The sequence below is a fragment of the Aspergillus udagawae genome (assembly GCF_001078395.1).
Source record: "Aspergillus udagawae IFM 46973 DNA, scaffold_6, whole genome shotgun sequence".
NCBI lineage: Eukaryota > Fungi > Ascomycota > Eurotiomycetes > Eurotiales > Aspergillaceae > Aspergillus > Aspergillus udagawae.
In genome coordinates this window covers 1880947-1895423 of record NW_025091269.1, presented here as the reverse complement: position 1 = coordinate 1895423, position 14477 = coordinate 1880947, and the positions used below count along the sequence as shown (strand labels likewise).

The following is a 14477-nucleotide window of genomic DNA, read 5'->3' as shown; positions in this document are numbered from 1 at the left end:
GCTTCACGTCATGGGAATAACCTCTCCATATTGGCGGGTCATTCTGCCTTTCTCTTGAGTGTCTTATGAGCGAGCGAGGTCGGCATATTGAGTCCAGATAACTGCTTGCAACTCGGATAATGTCGGCGAAACGCCGGTGAAACGGTTGCCGCCGTTGCATTATAGTAGACTAACTATGTACTAGATCAAGGACTAGTCTCATGCATCATAAGTCGAGCTCTCCAACCCTTCGACTAAACAAGGCGTCTAGACGACCATTCTAGCCTCACTAGAGAATAGCAGGCTGATTAATAACGCATCCAACAAGCTCCTCCCCGGCCAACTGCCGAAACCCTGCAATTGACAGGCCACTGCCGCACTCCTCCACATCTCAACCATCTGTTGACCTCAGTATGGCTGCAACTGCTGGCGTAGTTGTCATCGTCATAGGTCTGTTAACACTGTTGTATATCAGCAGAAAGAATGGTAGCAAAAAGGTCAACCTCCTTAAACTCCCTCTTATCGGCGATCTCCATAGCTCGCCCATCGAAAAGCCCCTGGCAAACTGGGACTCCTGGGCCAGACAGAATGGCCCGATAACAGTGCCCAGGCTGTTTGGGATCATCCCAATTGTCGTGCTCAACTCTTACGAGGCCGCGACGGAGTTGTTCAGCCGCCGCAGCCAGTGGTACAGCAACCGTCCGTCCTCGGTGAGCATGGAGATGATCACCGGCGCTCCGCCAGGCCAGTCTCGCTTCACGCTGATGCACGACTACGATGACCATCTCAAGCTGCACCACCGCATCCTCTCTCCCAGTCTCGGTTCGCTCGCCGCCCCCAAGTACCAGCCCCTGATGGAACTCGAAGCCAAACAGCTGCTGGTCGACCTAGCCAACGCCTTGCAGCGCTGTCCAGACGGCGCCACGATCAGCACCAACACCATCTACCCGCAACTGGAGCGCACCCAGTCCAGTGTCATCTTGGCGCTACATTACGGCCTGCGCATCCCGCACGCCGACGAGCACATTCTGCATGAGATCATCAACATCCAGGTCCAGGTCACCCACCTCGCCGCTAACCCCGGCCTACCCGATCTCATTCCGCCCCTGCGCCACCTCCCCGCCGTCCTATCCCCCTGGAAGCGCGCAGCGGACCGCCTCTACGCCGCCCAAGTCGACCTCTACATGCGCCTCTTCCACCACGGGAGGGACGCCACCGGCTGGAACGCCACGAAGCAGGCCATCTCAACGGCGGGCAAGTACGCCCCTGCATCCTCCCAAGTCCCCGACCTCGACCTCGCCTTCACCCTTGCCACCTCCATCCAGGGCGGCATGGAGACATCCCCGCGCCAGTTGCTCTGGCTCTTCATCGCCGCACTGCACCAGCCGTCGTTTGTGGCGCGCGCGCACGCCGTCCTCGACGAGGTCGTCGGCCGGGACCGTCTCCCGCGGTTCTCGGACCGCGCACGCCTCTCCTTCATCGACGCCGTAGCCCACGAGCTGTTCCGCTGGCGGCCTATCGCGCCGGGCTCCATCCCGCGTCGCGCGGACCGGGATGACGAGTTCAAGGGCGTTAAGATCGCAAAGGGCGTGACTGTCATGGCGAATGCGTGGGCTATCGGCCGGGACGAGCAGGTCTTTGACCCTGCGCTTGGGGACCTGCAGGAGTTTGTTCCTGAGAGGTGGTTGCGGGAGGGTGAGCGTGGGGAGGAAAGATTACGGAGCGACCTTCCGCTGCCAGTGTTTGGGCAGGGTCGGCGGATCTGCCAGGGGAGGAGGGTGGCTATCGATGGGACGTTCATGCAGGTTGCTAATTTGCTCTGGGCGTTTGATGTCGAGCTGGAGGACGGGGCGGAACCGGTGGATCCGTGGGAGATGGTCGTGGTGGGATTCATGACTATGCCACGGGAACGGAGGTTCAAGCTCAAGCCTAGAGGGGACTGGGTGCTGGATGTGATCAAGAGAGAGTGGGAGACGGCGGAGAAGAGTCTGGACAAGGTCATGGGGACGAATGATGTTGAGTGATCATGGAATGGATTGATGCATGGCATATCATCTTGCAAAGCCTCTTGCTGGTATGGTATATTCAAGGCAATTATGTTGACAATCAAACGCTCCATCTCAATGATCTAGCACTCATGAACTACTGCTTGAAATCTGCAAAGAAGCTGAGACCATCATCAGCCTGCATCATATGCATCCGGTGCTGACACTCTGCAACCCTCTTCTGGAACGGTTGTCTCCCAATTGGGCGAGATACTCTCCACGGCAGGAAAAGATTGTTAACGCAATTATACCTCTGACTCGCAGAGCACCAGCAGCCTATCAGCCACAGCTCCAGATTACAATAGCCTGCGCATTCATTCGAGCAGCGCAATAGGCAGGGCAAAAGCCAGGAACACTTCTTGACCTCGACGAGGTTAACAATAATCGGCAGGACTAGTCCGGAGGCGGCTGAAGCTAGACATAGTAGAACAGGAGACATTTAAAGAAGCTTTATATGACGACCAATGTCATGGTATGCTCTTAGTGACAGATAATATCTCTGCAATGCGTTGCTATTCGAACGAAGTCATACTGTAGCTGGTATTGTTAGAATAAACCAGGCACCAAGGCAGAAATCAATTACTTTTCCTAAAACGCGAGTCGCGTCGCGTGTGGGTCACATGACCGTATCTCCACATCCATTCCTTGCCACTTTCGGGCTAGTGCGGCCATCAGCTTCACATCATCAAAACAAAAGACCAACAATGCAGAGCTAAAGTGTTGATTGGCAATAACAAGGCTGCGATCGACACTCGGTCTGGCTTCTATAGACATATCTAGCCCTTTTGTCCTTTGTGAGGCTACAGTCAGCCAAATATCCGAGATCAATCGAGTTCCCCAGTCCAGCGCAGTCTGATCCTAGTGGAAATCAACGACGACGACAAAATGGTCAGTTTTAATTGCGCAAAATAGAAGCACCTTGGCCATACTGACGCTCTTCAGCGCTCATCCTTCCGCCGTCTAGCCGCAGACCACGCTGCATTGCACGAGGAACTCCCTCCAAACTACCTCTTCCCTACCGAAGAATCATCCGATGATCTGACCCAACTCACCACCCTGCTGGCTGGTCCACAGGGCACACCGTACTCCCAGGGTCTGTGGCGATTACACTTGAAGATGCCAGAGGATTACCCGAAGAGTCCGCCCAAGGCGACATTCAAGACCCGGATATGGCATCCGAACGTGGAGGAGTCGACTGGCGCAGTGTGCGTGGACACGCTAAAGAGGGATTGGAAGTCGACGTTGACGTTGAAAGACGTCCTAGTTGTGCGTGCTCCTACTATCCTCCTAGCAGAAAAAAGCAACTGACTCCCCTGGACTAGACCATCTCCTGCCTCCTCATCTACCCTAACCCCGACTCCGCGCTGAATTCCACGGCCGGCGCTCTCCTGCAAGAAGACTACGATGCGTTCGCGCGCCAGGCGAAGCTCATGACATCGATCCACGCCCCCGTACCACCAGATCTGAAAACCGCAGTTGTAGAGGCGAAATCTAGGGGCGAGGAGGCCGGAACACTCGTCCCAGAGCACGAGGGTACCCGCTGTCTGCAATCACGCACAGGAACAAGGGTGCAGTCCTTGACGATGAAAACGAAGAAGCCCAGTGTGACACCGCAGCCATCGACCCAAACCAGCGCCGACGCCCACGACAACAACCCAGAATCGGATGATGAAAGCGAAAACGACGGCGAAACCACCCGCCCCTCCACCTCCAAAGAAAACGACCCATCACTCTCCCCCTCGCCCGTGAAACTCGCCCTTCCCAGCCCCCGCAAAAACACCCACGGCAAACGACCTCTCTCCGACCTCACCATGTCCCTAGATCCAGACCCAGAGGAACCCCATCTCACACCCGCACGAACAACAGACAAGGCACAAATGACCACTTCAGAAAAGAACATCGCCGCCAACCACGCCCCGCACCGCGACTCCTCCTCACAACCGCAATCGCAGCGAAAATCCCCCAAGCTCTCCCTCCTCGACAAAGGCCTCAACGCCTCAGCCCGGATTCGCGATGACGTGATCATCATCTTCGAAGATGCCTCGGAGCCTTCGGACCTGCAGTCCCATCACAGCAACGACAGCAAGGAGAATCATGCTGCGCTCAATGCCTCCAAGGAGATGGGCCCGTCCGCACGGAAGAGTCCTCACTACCCTTCGTCTCTTCTCGCCCCTTCCAAGGCGATTACTTGTCCGTCGGGCTCCAAGTCCCGGGCGGTGTCTGGCTCGCGGAAGGTCTCATCCTCGAGCATGAAGGCGAAGCCTCGGATTGGGATCCGCAGGTTATAGAGCCAGGTATATGTATGCGATTTCTGGTTACTTTTGTCGATACCACTGCGTGCTTCTGTGCGTCTCTGGCTTTCTCTGGTCTGTCTTGGCGTTGGAAAGGGCATATGCGGACGCATTGGGACTCGGTGGTGGTCAATTCCCGTTGGGATGAACTGCTATGGTGCTAGGGGTTTGCGATTTCTTCCATCTTTATATCTCTTCCCTACATCAGCGACGCATGCGTCGAACTTAGTATAGCAAGCATTGTGCTTCTGGAATAAGGATGACAATTTAGTCCGTTATAGTCATCGTATACTAATGATAGCCAGTGGAAAGTTAACTACTGGAGCCTTCCCAGCGTCTGTCGACAAGAAGACAATCAAGCCATCCGAAACCGCCAATAATATAAGCTATGCAACTATTTAACATTGAAAACGTAGACAAATTCCCGCCGAGGTTTCACCTGCGGCCAGCTCTTGAGAGATGCTGTCGCGTAACTACCACGATTACGCTTGGTCCACTCATTCGGGTCACTTCCAACACTTCTGAATTCTCTCTAGGTTACCACCCACTGACCTTTTGCAATCTACGTCCATTTGAAGCAAGTCGCCATGTAACTGCGCTGTGTAATAGTACGCAAACAGCTCCAGTGGACAGGCGGCTGATGGAATAACGCATACCCATACTCGAATCGATATTACAGCCATAAAGACCTGAAGTATAAACATGCAAGTGTATTCGAGTATTCGAGTATCCGAGTAAGTGACCTAAAAGACTCTTCGCCTTTACAAGGCATATGGGTTGACGGAGCGAATAGTGAGACAACTACAAAAGAATCATGTTAGTCAGTATCCGAAATGATCGAGAGCTACTGAGGGACAACTTACGGAGGGCTCTTAGTCAAGTCAGTCTTGAGAATGATGGGAACCCGCGTCATCTCGGTCACATCCTGAATGTACTCTCCGTCCTCCTCGCGGAGCTTGAACAGTTTGAGGTATTTCTCCTTGTTGGTCAACTTGGCTTCCGGCACGTCGTTGTTGCTGCTTGGCATCTTTGGATCGGACCGAGTCCGGTGAGGAGTCTGCTGAACATGGCCATTACGAGTCGGTGAAGGTGGCATGCTCTGTGTTGTGCGGTCAGCAGACGAGTTCAAAGAGACGCCTGCAGCCATCTCGGTGACCTCGGAGATGTCGTCGTCATCGTCGAAAAGAGCATCCACGTCATCGGCAGACATGGTTCCAGTCTCAGTCTGCTTGCGGATCGCCTCATCACGTTCGCGCGCACGCTCTCTTGCAGCCTCTGCTTCGCGAGCCGCGGCCGCAGCCTGGGCAGCGCGGGAGTTGGCAGGTCTAGGCCGTTCGTCCTCTGGAATGTAGGCAGAAGACGGAACACCCTTCTCCCAGTAGAGCTCCAGGACACGCGTCTCCTTGCGGTATTCGGCTTTCTTGAGAGGTAGTTGATCACAGTGGACGCGCTTCTCGAAACCAAACTCAGGAATGAGGACATCGAAGGCCGACTCGTAGACACAGAGAACGATTCCCTCACTGATTAAATCGCCACCGATCTCTTGTCTCTTCTTGTCCATACTACGGCAGGCCTCAATATGCACGCTCTGCTCCTGCGCATTGTGTGCCGAATCCTTCTTGGTGTTGCACAGATCCGCTGTCTTGCTCAGGGACTCCACGTCATCCGAGAACTCAATTGCACCATTCGACAAGACGGCCTCGAGCTGACGGTGAACGACAATATCCGCATAGCGACGGGACGGGTTGGTAAAGTGAGTATAGACGGGTAGGTTGAGCGTGAAGTGATGGCGCTGCTCATCCTGTACAGTGCTAGCCACATAGTATTTCGCACGCTGCATCGCCTTCAACAAAACAGTTTCCATACCCTAATTCCGGTCAGTAAGTCCGCGGAATAAAGCAATGTCCGTAGCAAGGTTGAACACGAACCTTCCGCAGATCATCATCCTGTACTTTGCAAAGGCTGCTCTGCAGAGTTCCACTGCTCGAAGGGTCAAAGTCATAGCCGAGGCGATTCATCCTGTCAATGAAGGAATGAAGGCGGCGTGAGTTAGGCGACAGTTGACGGCGAAGGAAGGCCTTATCGGGCATGGCGGAAACCAATCTGCGGGCAACGAAGAAGTTCGCCTTGTGTCTCAATTCCTCCACCAGCTCGCGTGCATCAGTAGAATCGAAGATGTTCCTTTCTACAGGCACATTCTCATCATCCAGCTGATATAGCAGGCGCAGACGTGGCGGGTTCGAGACACGGTTGCCAAACCTGGCTTCTCGAAACTTTTGCGTGATGGCCTATAACCCATATTAAATTAGTGCTCAGTCATGGAGAAAATGAGAATCAAGTGTTACCGACATTCAGGGTCTGAATAGTGTTGGCGGAGATTCCGGCCACGGATAAATTGGACTCCCCCTTGATCGCAAAGTTAACCTCGTCATAACTCAATCTGCCTGCGCTCTTGACGATACTCTTGCCGATCCAGACATCTTCGTCAACGGCGCCGGTTTGTGGGTCGGCAGTGAATACAACGCTGACCGTAAGGCGATCCTGTTCCGGAAGGAGAGAGCAGAGCTCCGTAGAGACTCGCCGAGGCAGCATATTGACCAGTCGATCCATGAGGTAGACCGCCGTGCCTCGCTTCTTTGCTTCCCGGTCAACCAGAGAGTTTGCCTTCACAAAGTGGGCGATATCAGAAACATGAATACCAATTTCGACCTTGCCATCGGCCAGAGGCTTGATGTGATAGGCATTATCCAGCTCCATGGCTCCGCTTGGGTCAATGGTGAAGGTGGTTTCGGAACGGAAATCCCGACGGGACTCAAGAAGCGCATCGCCTTCGCTGGCGACGGACCAGTCCTCCCAGCCGATGCTCTTGCTAACGGCATCCGAGAACTCGTCGGCACCAAAATTGTTGTCCCGGAGAAGAGCATCTGTTTCCACCTTCAAATCGCCCATTTCACCGAGCTGTTCCACGAGAGTACCAAAGGGATGAAGGGATGTGATTGGCCATCTCTTAATGCAAGCGACAAAGATACGGTTAGCATATTCCTGATGCTTCTCCACGAAATCGCGAGGTGCCTGCTCAGTAGGGATAGCGATGAGGGGGACTCGCTTGTCGGTGGGCTTGAACCACACGATCTTCGGCTTTTCCTGTTGACGATCGTGCTGGTGACGGCCGTGACCGCCATCTCTGGCCTGGCGTTCAGCTTCCTGCTTCTCCTTTGTGGCCTGGCTGCTAGGCCGAAGGAGCCCCAAAGTTCCCGAGAACATTTGACCGGCAATACGCTCAATGACAGCAACAATGTGACCCGCATAAAGAGGCTTCTGTTCGTCATTGATCTCATCTTCCTCGACGAGGAGCAGGCTCTGGCCCTCGACTTCAACGTCGTCATTCTTCTTCTGTGTCGGTCGTTGGCGTAGACTACCACGACGCCGGATGCTGCCATCGGGTCCAATTTCCTGGCGATCGCCATTGGCACCAGAGTCCGACCTCGATAATTTATCCGTTCCCGCGGTGCTGCCGGAGCGAGCATCTGTGATATCTTTACGTTTCTTTTTCTCCTCCTTTTCTTTCTTCTGAGACCACACCTCGTCCACGTCCAAGAGTTCAACGGCAACAAAATCACCCTCGAGCGCACGGTTCCGGTCTTTGCTTCCACAGATGAAGATGTCGGCGTCCAGATCCGGAGTGGTCACATAGGCGTCGGAACGGTTCTTTTTATTGACTCGAAGAATACCAGCCACCAATTGACCGTTGCTCAGAAGAGCGGGCAGGTTCGCCTGCGGCAGATAAGGAGTGAATAGGGTTTTGCGCTGCTGTTGCTGTTGCTGCTGTTGTTGCTGAACAGAGAGCTGTGGCGGAGCGTGTTGGCTAGCCTGCAGACCGAGCCCCTGACCACTCAGTTGACCGTTTTGTTGCTGCAGGGCTTGGAGCTGTGCCAGTTGCAAGGGGCTTAGCTGCTGGCCAGCGCCGAACATTTGAGGTGGCGCCATAACAACCTGGCCCTGAGGCAACTGGATAAGCTGGGGCTGGGCGGGATACTGGAAGGAGCCGAGAGAGCCGAGAGAGCCGATCGATTGGTTGATGGACGCACGAGCGCGGTGGCCGGGTTGGAAATTGCTACCTTGCTGTCCGAAGCTCTTCTGCTGATCCTGTGCCTGATTCTGATTGTTAGGCTGACGCCAGTTACTGTCGAAATTTCTCGATGAGGTACGTGCATGGCCGGGCTGGCTACCACGCCGTTGGTTGTCAGACTGCCCCCCAATGTCGCTGGATTGTGGAAATTGAAAGCCACCCATACCGCGTCCGGACAGCGATCCCCGGGTGTTGCCGACAGCGACGGATTGACTGCGACCATGGGCGCCAGCCCGGATGTTGCCAGCGCGGTGCAGACCAAGCCCCTGGGGAGGTTGTGGTGTGCTCGCGGTCGGCTTATCCTCGGAGCCTGATAGGTTCTCCGAGCTGCCCCCGGCGCCTGGGGCGGGGAATTGAAAACCGGATGCTGTTCTCTTTTGCTGAGCGAGCTCCGCAGCCTTCTTAGCTTCTGGTAAAGCGAGCGAATGACGACGTTGGTGGCCACCACCTGGAGGCCCCCGATTACGACCATGATTATTGTTTTCTTTCTGCTGAGGGTTACCCTGCTGGGCGTTGTAATCAGTGTATCCGGAGGCGCCTGAGGATGGGGCAGGGGGAGGGCCCATGGGCAGACCGGGAAGTGCGGATTGATTGCGTCGGTGCGAGTGCTGACTAGGAGTGTTCATGGGTACGCCAAGCTGTTGTTGAGCTAGCTGGGGAAACTGGAAGGCGTTGATCTGAGGGGAAACGCCCCCCATGGACGCACCGCCCTGAAGGGAAGGAGAGAATGCAGGAACCTGACCCAGTTGCTGTGGCTGTAAAAGTCCCATGTTCACATACTGTTGGTGTGTCGCCGCAATTTGTTGTTGTTGCTGCTGAAGCAGCTCAATCTGTTGTTGAATGGCCAGTTGTTCCACTATTGTCAAAATCGAATCGTCAGCGAATAATTGTACGAAAAGACAAAAGCGAACGTGATTCTTCTGGATATTGTGAAACATACTCATGAGAGGAGTCAGCTCAGAGGGACTTCTCCTGTGAGCTATATGGAGCTTGCGGCCAGCGGGGCCGGGAACCCCGGATTGGCCCTGTTGATCCATCTTCTCAGACAATGAACAAACTGATTGATATTGTAGGGTTGAGTCTCCGGCACGAGGCACGTCGTGTTTTGAATATAAGGAGAGTTCGAAGGCGACTTATTCACTTCTGTGGGGCTACCCGCGATGAAGGCCGACCGTAGGAAGCTCGGAAAACGACAGGCAAATTTGTACTATACTAACCAAGACGGAACAGCAAATTAGTATTAGGAGACAGAAAGGATGAGTAGATGTCAAAAGAACAACAAGAGGAAATTCAAAGCCTGATTTGGCTGGGACTGAGGAAGATCAAAGAGGAGGGGGCCACGGAAGCTGTGACTGGGCCCGCGAGAGTGACATCAACGAAGATCGTAGCTATCAAATGGAAGGAACAAGCCAGTTGGAGAGTGGAAAGCGGCAAGAGGTGGCAATTATACGAGGACAGAATGATAGCAATCAGACGGGAAGCAGTAAGGAGTCATTTGCGAAGAGTCAAGACTCACCTCTGAATGACAGTCGAACTAATGTAGAATTCCTACTGCTGAAGAATGACGTCTTTTTCTTTTTCCCTCGTTTATCGTCCCCCTTAACGCAAGAAGCGGGAATACCTTGTCATATGAAGAAAGCGGTGACCGGCTCTCAATCAAATCCCTTTACCTCTCCTAAGTCGACAAGAAAGAGGATCGAGGAAGGTTTAGCTCGGACAATGTCAAAAGGTCGATGCTGCTCAAAGAGAGAATGAAGCTGTCGACTGGCAAGATGAGGGTGGAGAAGGACCGGACAAGTGGAGGGAAGCTGTTTCTCAACCACAACCACAACCACCACAAGAGGGTAACAAAAAGGGTGTCCCTTTCAGTTGATTGCTCTTGGAACGCTCCTTAATTTCCGTTCTCCTTTAGTTATATATTTTCGGCAGTCTGTTGAGAGTATATTGGGCCTATTTGATGGAGATTCCACTGAAGCGATCGGAGTCTCACAGAAGAGACCAGATTGGGGAAGGGGAAAGGGGGGAAATTGATAGCGAAGCAGGATAAGGAGCTGTTGAGTTGGCCTTGATTTCCTTTGGTCCCCTGGGGGTACTTTTGTAGTCTCTAACGTTTCTTATTCAATGATCGAATCAGAAAGCACGAGGGGAGAGCGACGAGGTTCTGATCCAGAAGAGAGAACGACAAGAAGATGAAGAATGGTGCTGAGCGCTGATGAATCAAGAGATCGACTCTACTTGATGTTGAAGGAATGATGGGGGGGGTAGCAAACGATGATGGTGGGGGGGAAGAGAAGAGGGGGAGGACAGGAAGATAAGCAAAAAGGAGAGAGAGAGGGAGGAGAAGAGATGAGTGAGAAGCAAAGAGGAAGAGAGAAAGAAGAGGAAGAAAGAGAGGGTGAGGATGAAGTTTTACGATGGGATATATTTAGTCTACAAGTGGTCTAGTATATCAGGAAGAGGAGTCAACTAAGAGAACAAGTACTTCTCTAGCGGTCTTCAAGTAAAACTACGGAGTAGGAGAACAACAATAAGGATGTGGGGGAGACGGCCTTGGAGCACTCATACTCAGGTCGACGTTTGGCTTCGGTCTCGTCCATGTATTCGTTATTGTGCTTGCTTTTTTCCCTTTTGATCTTCAGTATTTCCAAGTACTGTCAATGATGATGCTCTGGTTCTCCTGCTACAGATCTCTCCTATTATTTTAATTATTGAGACCAAGGCTGATGAGCAAAGGTCCATAATAACGAGAACTGATTAACCCGTCACTAAATCAAAGTTACCATACTTGAGGGACGACAGGATCTTCTGGTTCTCTCGGCGGTTCCCTAGCTGTCATTCCTGCGTTCTTCTGTCATTATGGTACAACTTACTTAGAGATTACTTAAAGCTATTAATGAACTAGACTCTACCTTAGTTACCATCCCTGATTAATTATGCCTACAAGCAATAATGATTTGTATACAACTATTCAGGGCCATCTTTCACACCTCCCTACCTACTCCCTGAACACCCTCACGGTCTGGGAAGCATGGACAGGGTTGTATTGAATGGTAATAATACAATAAGGAGTCGTGGATGATGGAACCCACCCAATAGCTGATGGCTGAGGGTCCATCTAGTGGGATCCACTGGAGCTGTCTGAAGCATTTAGCAGGACTCGTGACCTTGCTGTAATACTGACGGCGTAACGAAGTCGCTTCGGTAATTTATGCTTGAAAAGAGAGCCTCTTTTGTTTACTCCATATCAGTCAAGAGACGTAGACACTAAATCCAGTACCGACTCTCATTAAAGATATTCATGCGTAGATGATCATGATACAAGATGCCCGTCCTCCGCAGCTCCGACTGAGGAACGGTCGTGAATCGTAGTTAAAGTTAAGGGTACCACTTTCCCGTGATTTGCTGCTGGCTGTTTGCGTTGTTTGATCAACTTCGACTCCTGAGGATCGAGGAATCAAGGCTCGCAATTGGTACGGAGGTCGAACCTTTTTCCGGCATCAAACAAAGAGGTCAACAGCGATATCTACTCTACCATTGATCCAAACGTCTCTCAATTGGGGGGCTGTCCATCCGTTGCCCTTTTTTGTTGATCTCCTGCGTATTTGAGCCCTTGGGGAAAAAGGTATGACCTGTTTTGCCTTTGCTAGCAGTTATCGGAGCAATACATCCATGCCTCATCTAACCGATATGGCATGCATCCAACTCTATTTCCTTCTATAATTCGAGAGCATCGAGTATCTTTTTTCACACGCGCACTTGTCACCTTTTGAAGCCTTATACTTTGGGCGGGTTTTCCTGGATAATTCCGCTCAATTACGTTTTCGAGACACCTCAAATCGCATGCTTCTCCTTTGATCTCTCAGTGATGAGACCTGGGTCCTATACCTATCGTTTTTCTCACACAGCCCTGCTTTCAGCAAGTCATTGACGAGTAATCTCACTTCAGGACAGCGGAAAAATACGCGAACGACTGAATTGTCGAATCCCGAGCCTCTGGACGTCCGCTATGTCCTATCTCATGAATTAGAACGCCATTAGCAGATGACCTCGCAAAAGACCCATTGACCTTCTCTCAACGCCCCTTGCCTATATCCATACGTGCGAGCTTTCTGCCTACGTACTACGTCCATCAAGTCTCTACTCGTACCCTCTCATCTCCTCAGTCCCTCGTCGAACCTTGCATGTCACGGACCGTCGGCCAATCCCTACAGAAGTGACAAATCTACATCCACAATGGGTCGAATAAGCTATCCTGCGGGTTTGGACAGCCCGTCAAGGCAGCTTCTACTGGATCTCACGAGAGACCTCGAACAATTACAAATCCACAGTACCGAGTTAAAGCAGGTCAAAGCGTGGGAACGAAAATCCTTTTACGAACGACTGGACCGCATTGATAGCGAACGTGAGGCCATACACTATACAGCGCTCGACAAAGTTGCTGCGCGTCATGATCAGGTGCGGGAGGAAGCGCAGGAGACCCTCCGAGCTCACCAGCGAGCGGTCGAGGAAGAAAAGCGTCGGAAAGAGGAAGAGGCTCGTCGAGAAGCTGAGCGATTAGAACGAGAACGAGCAGAGAAACTGCGGCGTGAGCAAGAGGAGGCCGCGCGACGAGAGGCAGAGCGCAAAGCGGCCGAAGAGGCAAAGAGGAAAGCTGAAGAGGAGGCCGAAAAGAAGCGCAAGGCTGAGCAAGAAGAGAAGGAACGCAAGGAAAAAGAACGACTGGAGGAAGAAAATAGGAGACGACAAGCGGAGGCGCAAAGGGCTGACCAAGAAGCCGCACAACGCACGGCAGAAGCTGCGCAAAAGGCTCAGGCAGAGCAGCAGAAGCAGATTGGTGGCGCTCGTCAGACCGCGGAGGAGACCAAGCTGCAATTACGCTACGTGGAGCTTCATCAACACTTGAAGAAATTTCGACAATACCTGAAGGACGAGGGAAAGACCAACCCGATCGTTAAGCAGAACATGGGAGACGTCCGTCGGTCAATCAAAAAATGTGTCGGTCAACTACGGGAAGGCAAGGGTGCCAACAAAACCCAGGTGAGTGCAGTGACATTGTCGTCTTTCAGATACATTATCAATGCTGACTGTATTGCCTTCCATGTGTGTAGCTTCAAGAGATTCGTTCGACACTAGAAAAAGCTGCGTCGATCACGGAGCCATCTGTTGATGTGCGGCAGTTTTTCGCAATTCCCCCGGAGGACATCGCCAACTCAGAAGATAACAAGGTACCAGCGCTCTTGATCTACGGCTTGAACATCTTCTCCAAGTGTTTGATTTCGTCTCTCATCACGGAGGCATCTATCAACCAGGGCCACGCGGAGCCGATTGGCATTGTGGCTGCGCAAATCTTCTCCATGGACGCTTTCATTTACAAGGGCCACCACATGGTTGACATCCTTTGGGCCAAGTACCGCGTTGTTTGTCCTGCAATATGGGGCTTTTACGGAAACGAGAAAACCGAGGCCGGCAGAAAGGCCATCGGCTGGTGGCGTGAGGGCCCTGACGGACCTTTCATCAGTGAACAAGCCCATGCGGATCGCATGACGGCGCTGGGAGCGGGATATGCCGCGTTGACGTTGCGCAATTTCGGCAAGACGCCGCGCAGGAACCCGTTTCCCAACACCATGTTCTGGTATACGATGCATAAAATACTTATGATTCCGCCCAATGAAATCCAAGAAACCCACATTACGTTGCTCTCTGCAATGCTCAAGACCTCTGTCGAGAGGATTGTGGGCTTCTTTGGGCATATGGGCCTGGCGTTGATTCGACGGGCGATTGTCGATTTACCCAACAGCCTTAGCCGCCAGAGCATGGGTATCAACCAATTGAAACTCTTGAGAGATATTTACAAGAGAGAAAAGCACATCATTATTTAAAAGGAGAGATGTCATGCCGATCGGTTCGAATTCACAAGCTTGGACATTGCTTTGCAACAGATGACACTCTCCTTTTTTACGCCTTATTCCGATCAAGCACAAATCCCGAAGGGCAGTCTTTGGACGCAACGACCCCAAATCAGACCACATTCTG

At 52.4% G+C, this 14477-nt stretch overlaps 4 protein-coding genes across 4 annotated transcripts; 3 read left to right on the top strand and 1 right to left on the bottom strand.

Moving 5' to 3' along the window:
• Positions 1-392: 392 nt before the first annotated feature.
• Positions 393-2003, top strand: Aud_008425 (cytochrome P450; the record flags this gene model as incomplete). The annotated part of the gene is made up of 1 exon (XM_043293301.1): positions 393-2003. One exon carries the CDS (start codon positions 393-395, stop codon positions 2001-2003), a length of 1611 nt encoding a protein of 536 aa, XP_043149236.1.
• Positions 2004-2909: 906 nt separating this feature from the next.
• Aud_008424 (putative ubiquitin conjugating enzyme E2) lies at positions 2910-4312 on the top strand (the record flags this gene model as incomplete). Its single annotated transcript, XM_043293300.1, has 3 exons — positions 2910-2912; positions 2967-3290; positions 3347-4312. The coding sequence occupies 3 exons, from the start codon at positions 2910-2912 to the stop codon at positions 4310-4312; spliced, it is 1293 nt and encodes a 430-aa protein (XP_043149235.1).
• A 764-nt stretch (positions 4313-5076) lies between these two features.
• On the bottom strand, positions 5077-9481 carry ssdA (mRNA-binding translational repressor SSD1; the record flags this gene model as incomplete). The annotated part of the gene is made up of 5 exons (XM_043293299.1): positions 5077-5116; positions 5179-6182; positions 6244-6603; positions 6665-9300; positions 9385-9481. The coding sequence occupies 5 exons, from the start codon at positions 9479-9481 to the stop codon at positions 5077-5079; spliced, it is 4137 nt and encodes a 1378-aa protein (XP_043149234.1).
• A 3196-nt stretch (positions 9482-12677) lies between these two features.
• Positions 12678-14323, top strand: Aud_008422 (putative RNA export mediator Gle1; the record flags this gene model as incomplete). Its single annotated transcript, XM_043293298.1, has 2 exons — positions 12678-13481; positions 13553-14323. 2 exons carry the CDS (start codon positions 12678-12680, stop codon positions 14321-14323), a joined length of 1575 nt encoding a protein of 524 aa, XP_043149233.1.
• Positions 14324-14477: the final 154 nt, after the last annotated feature.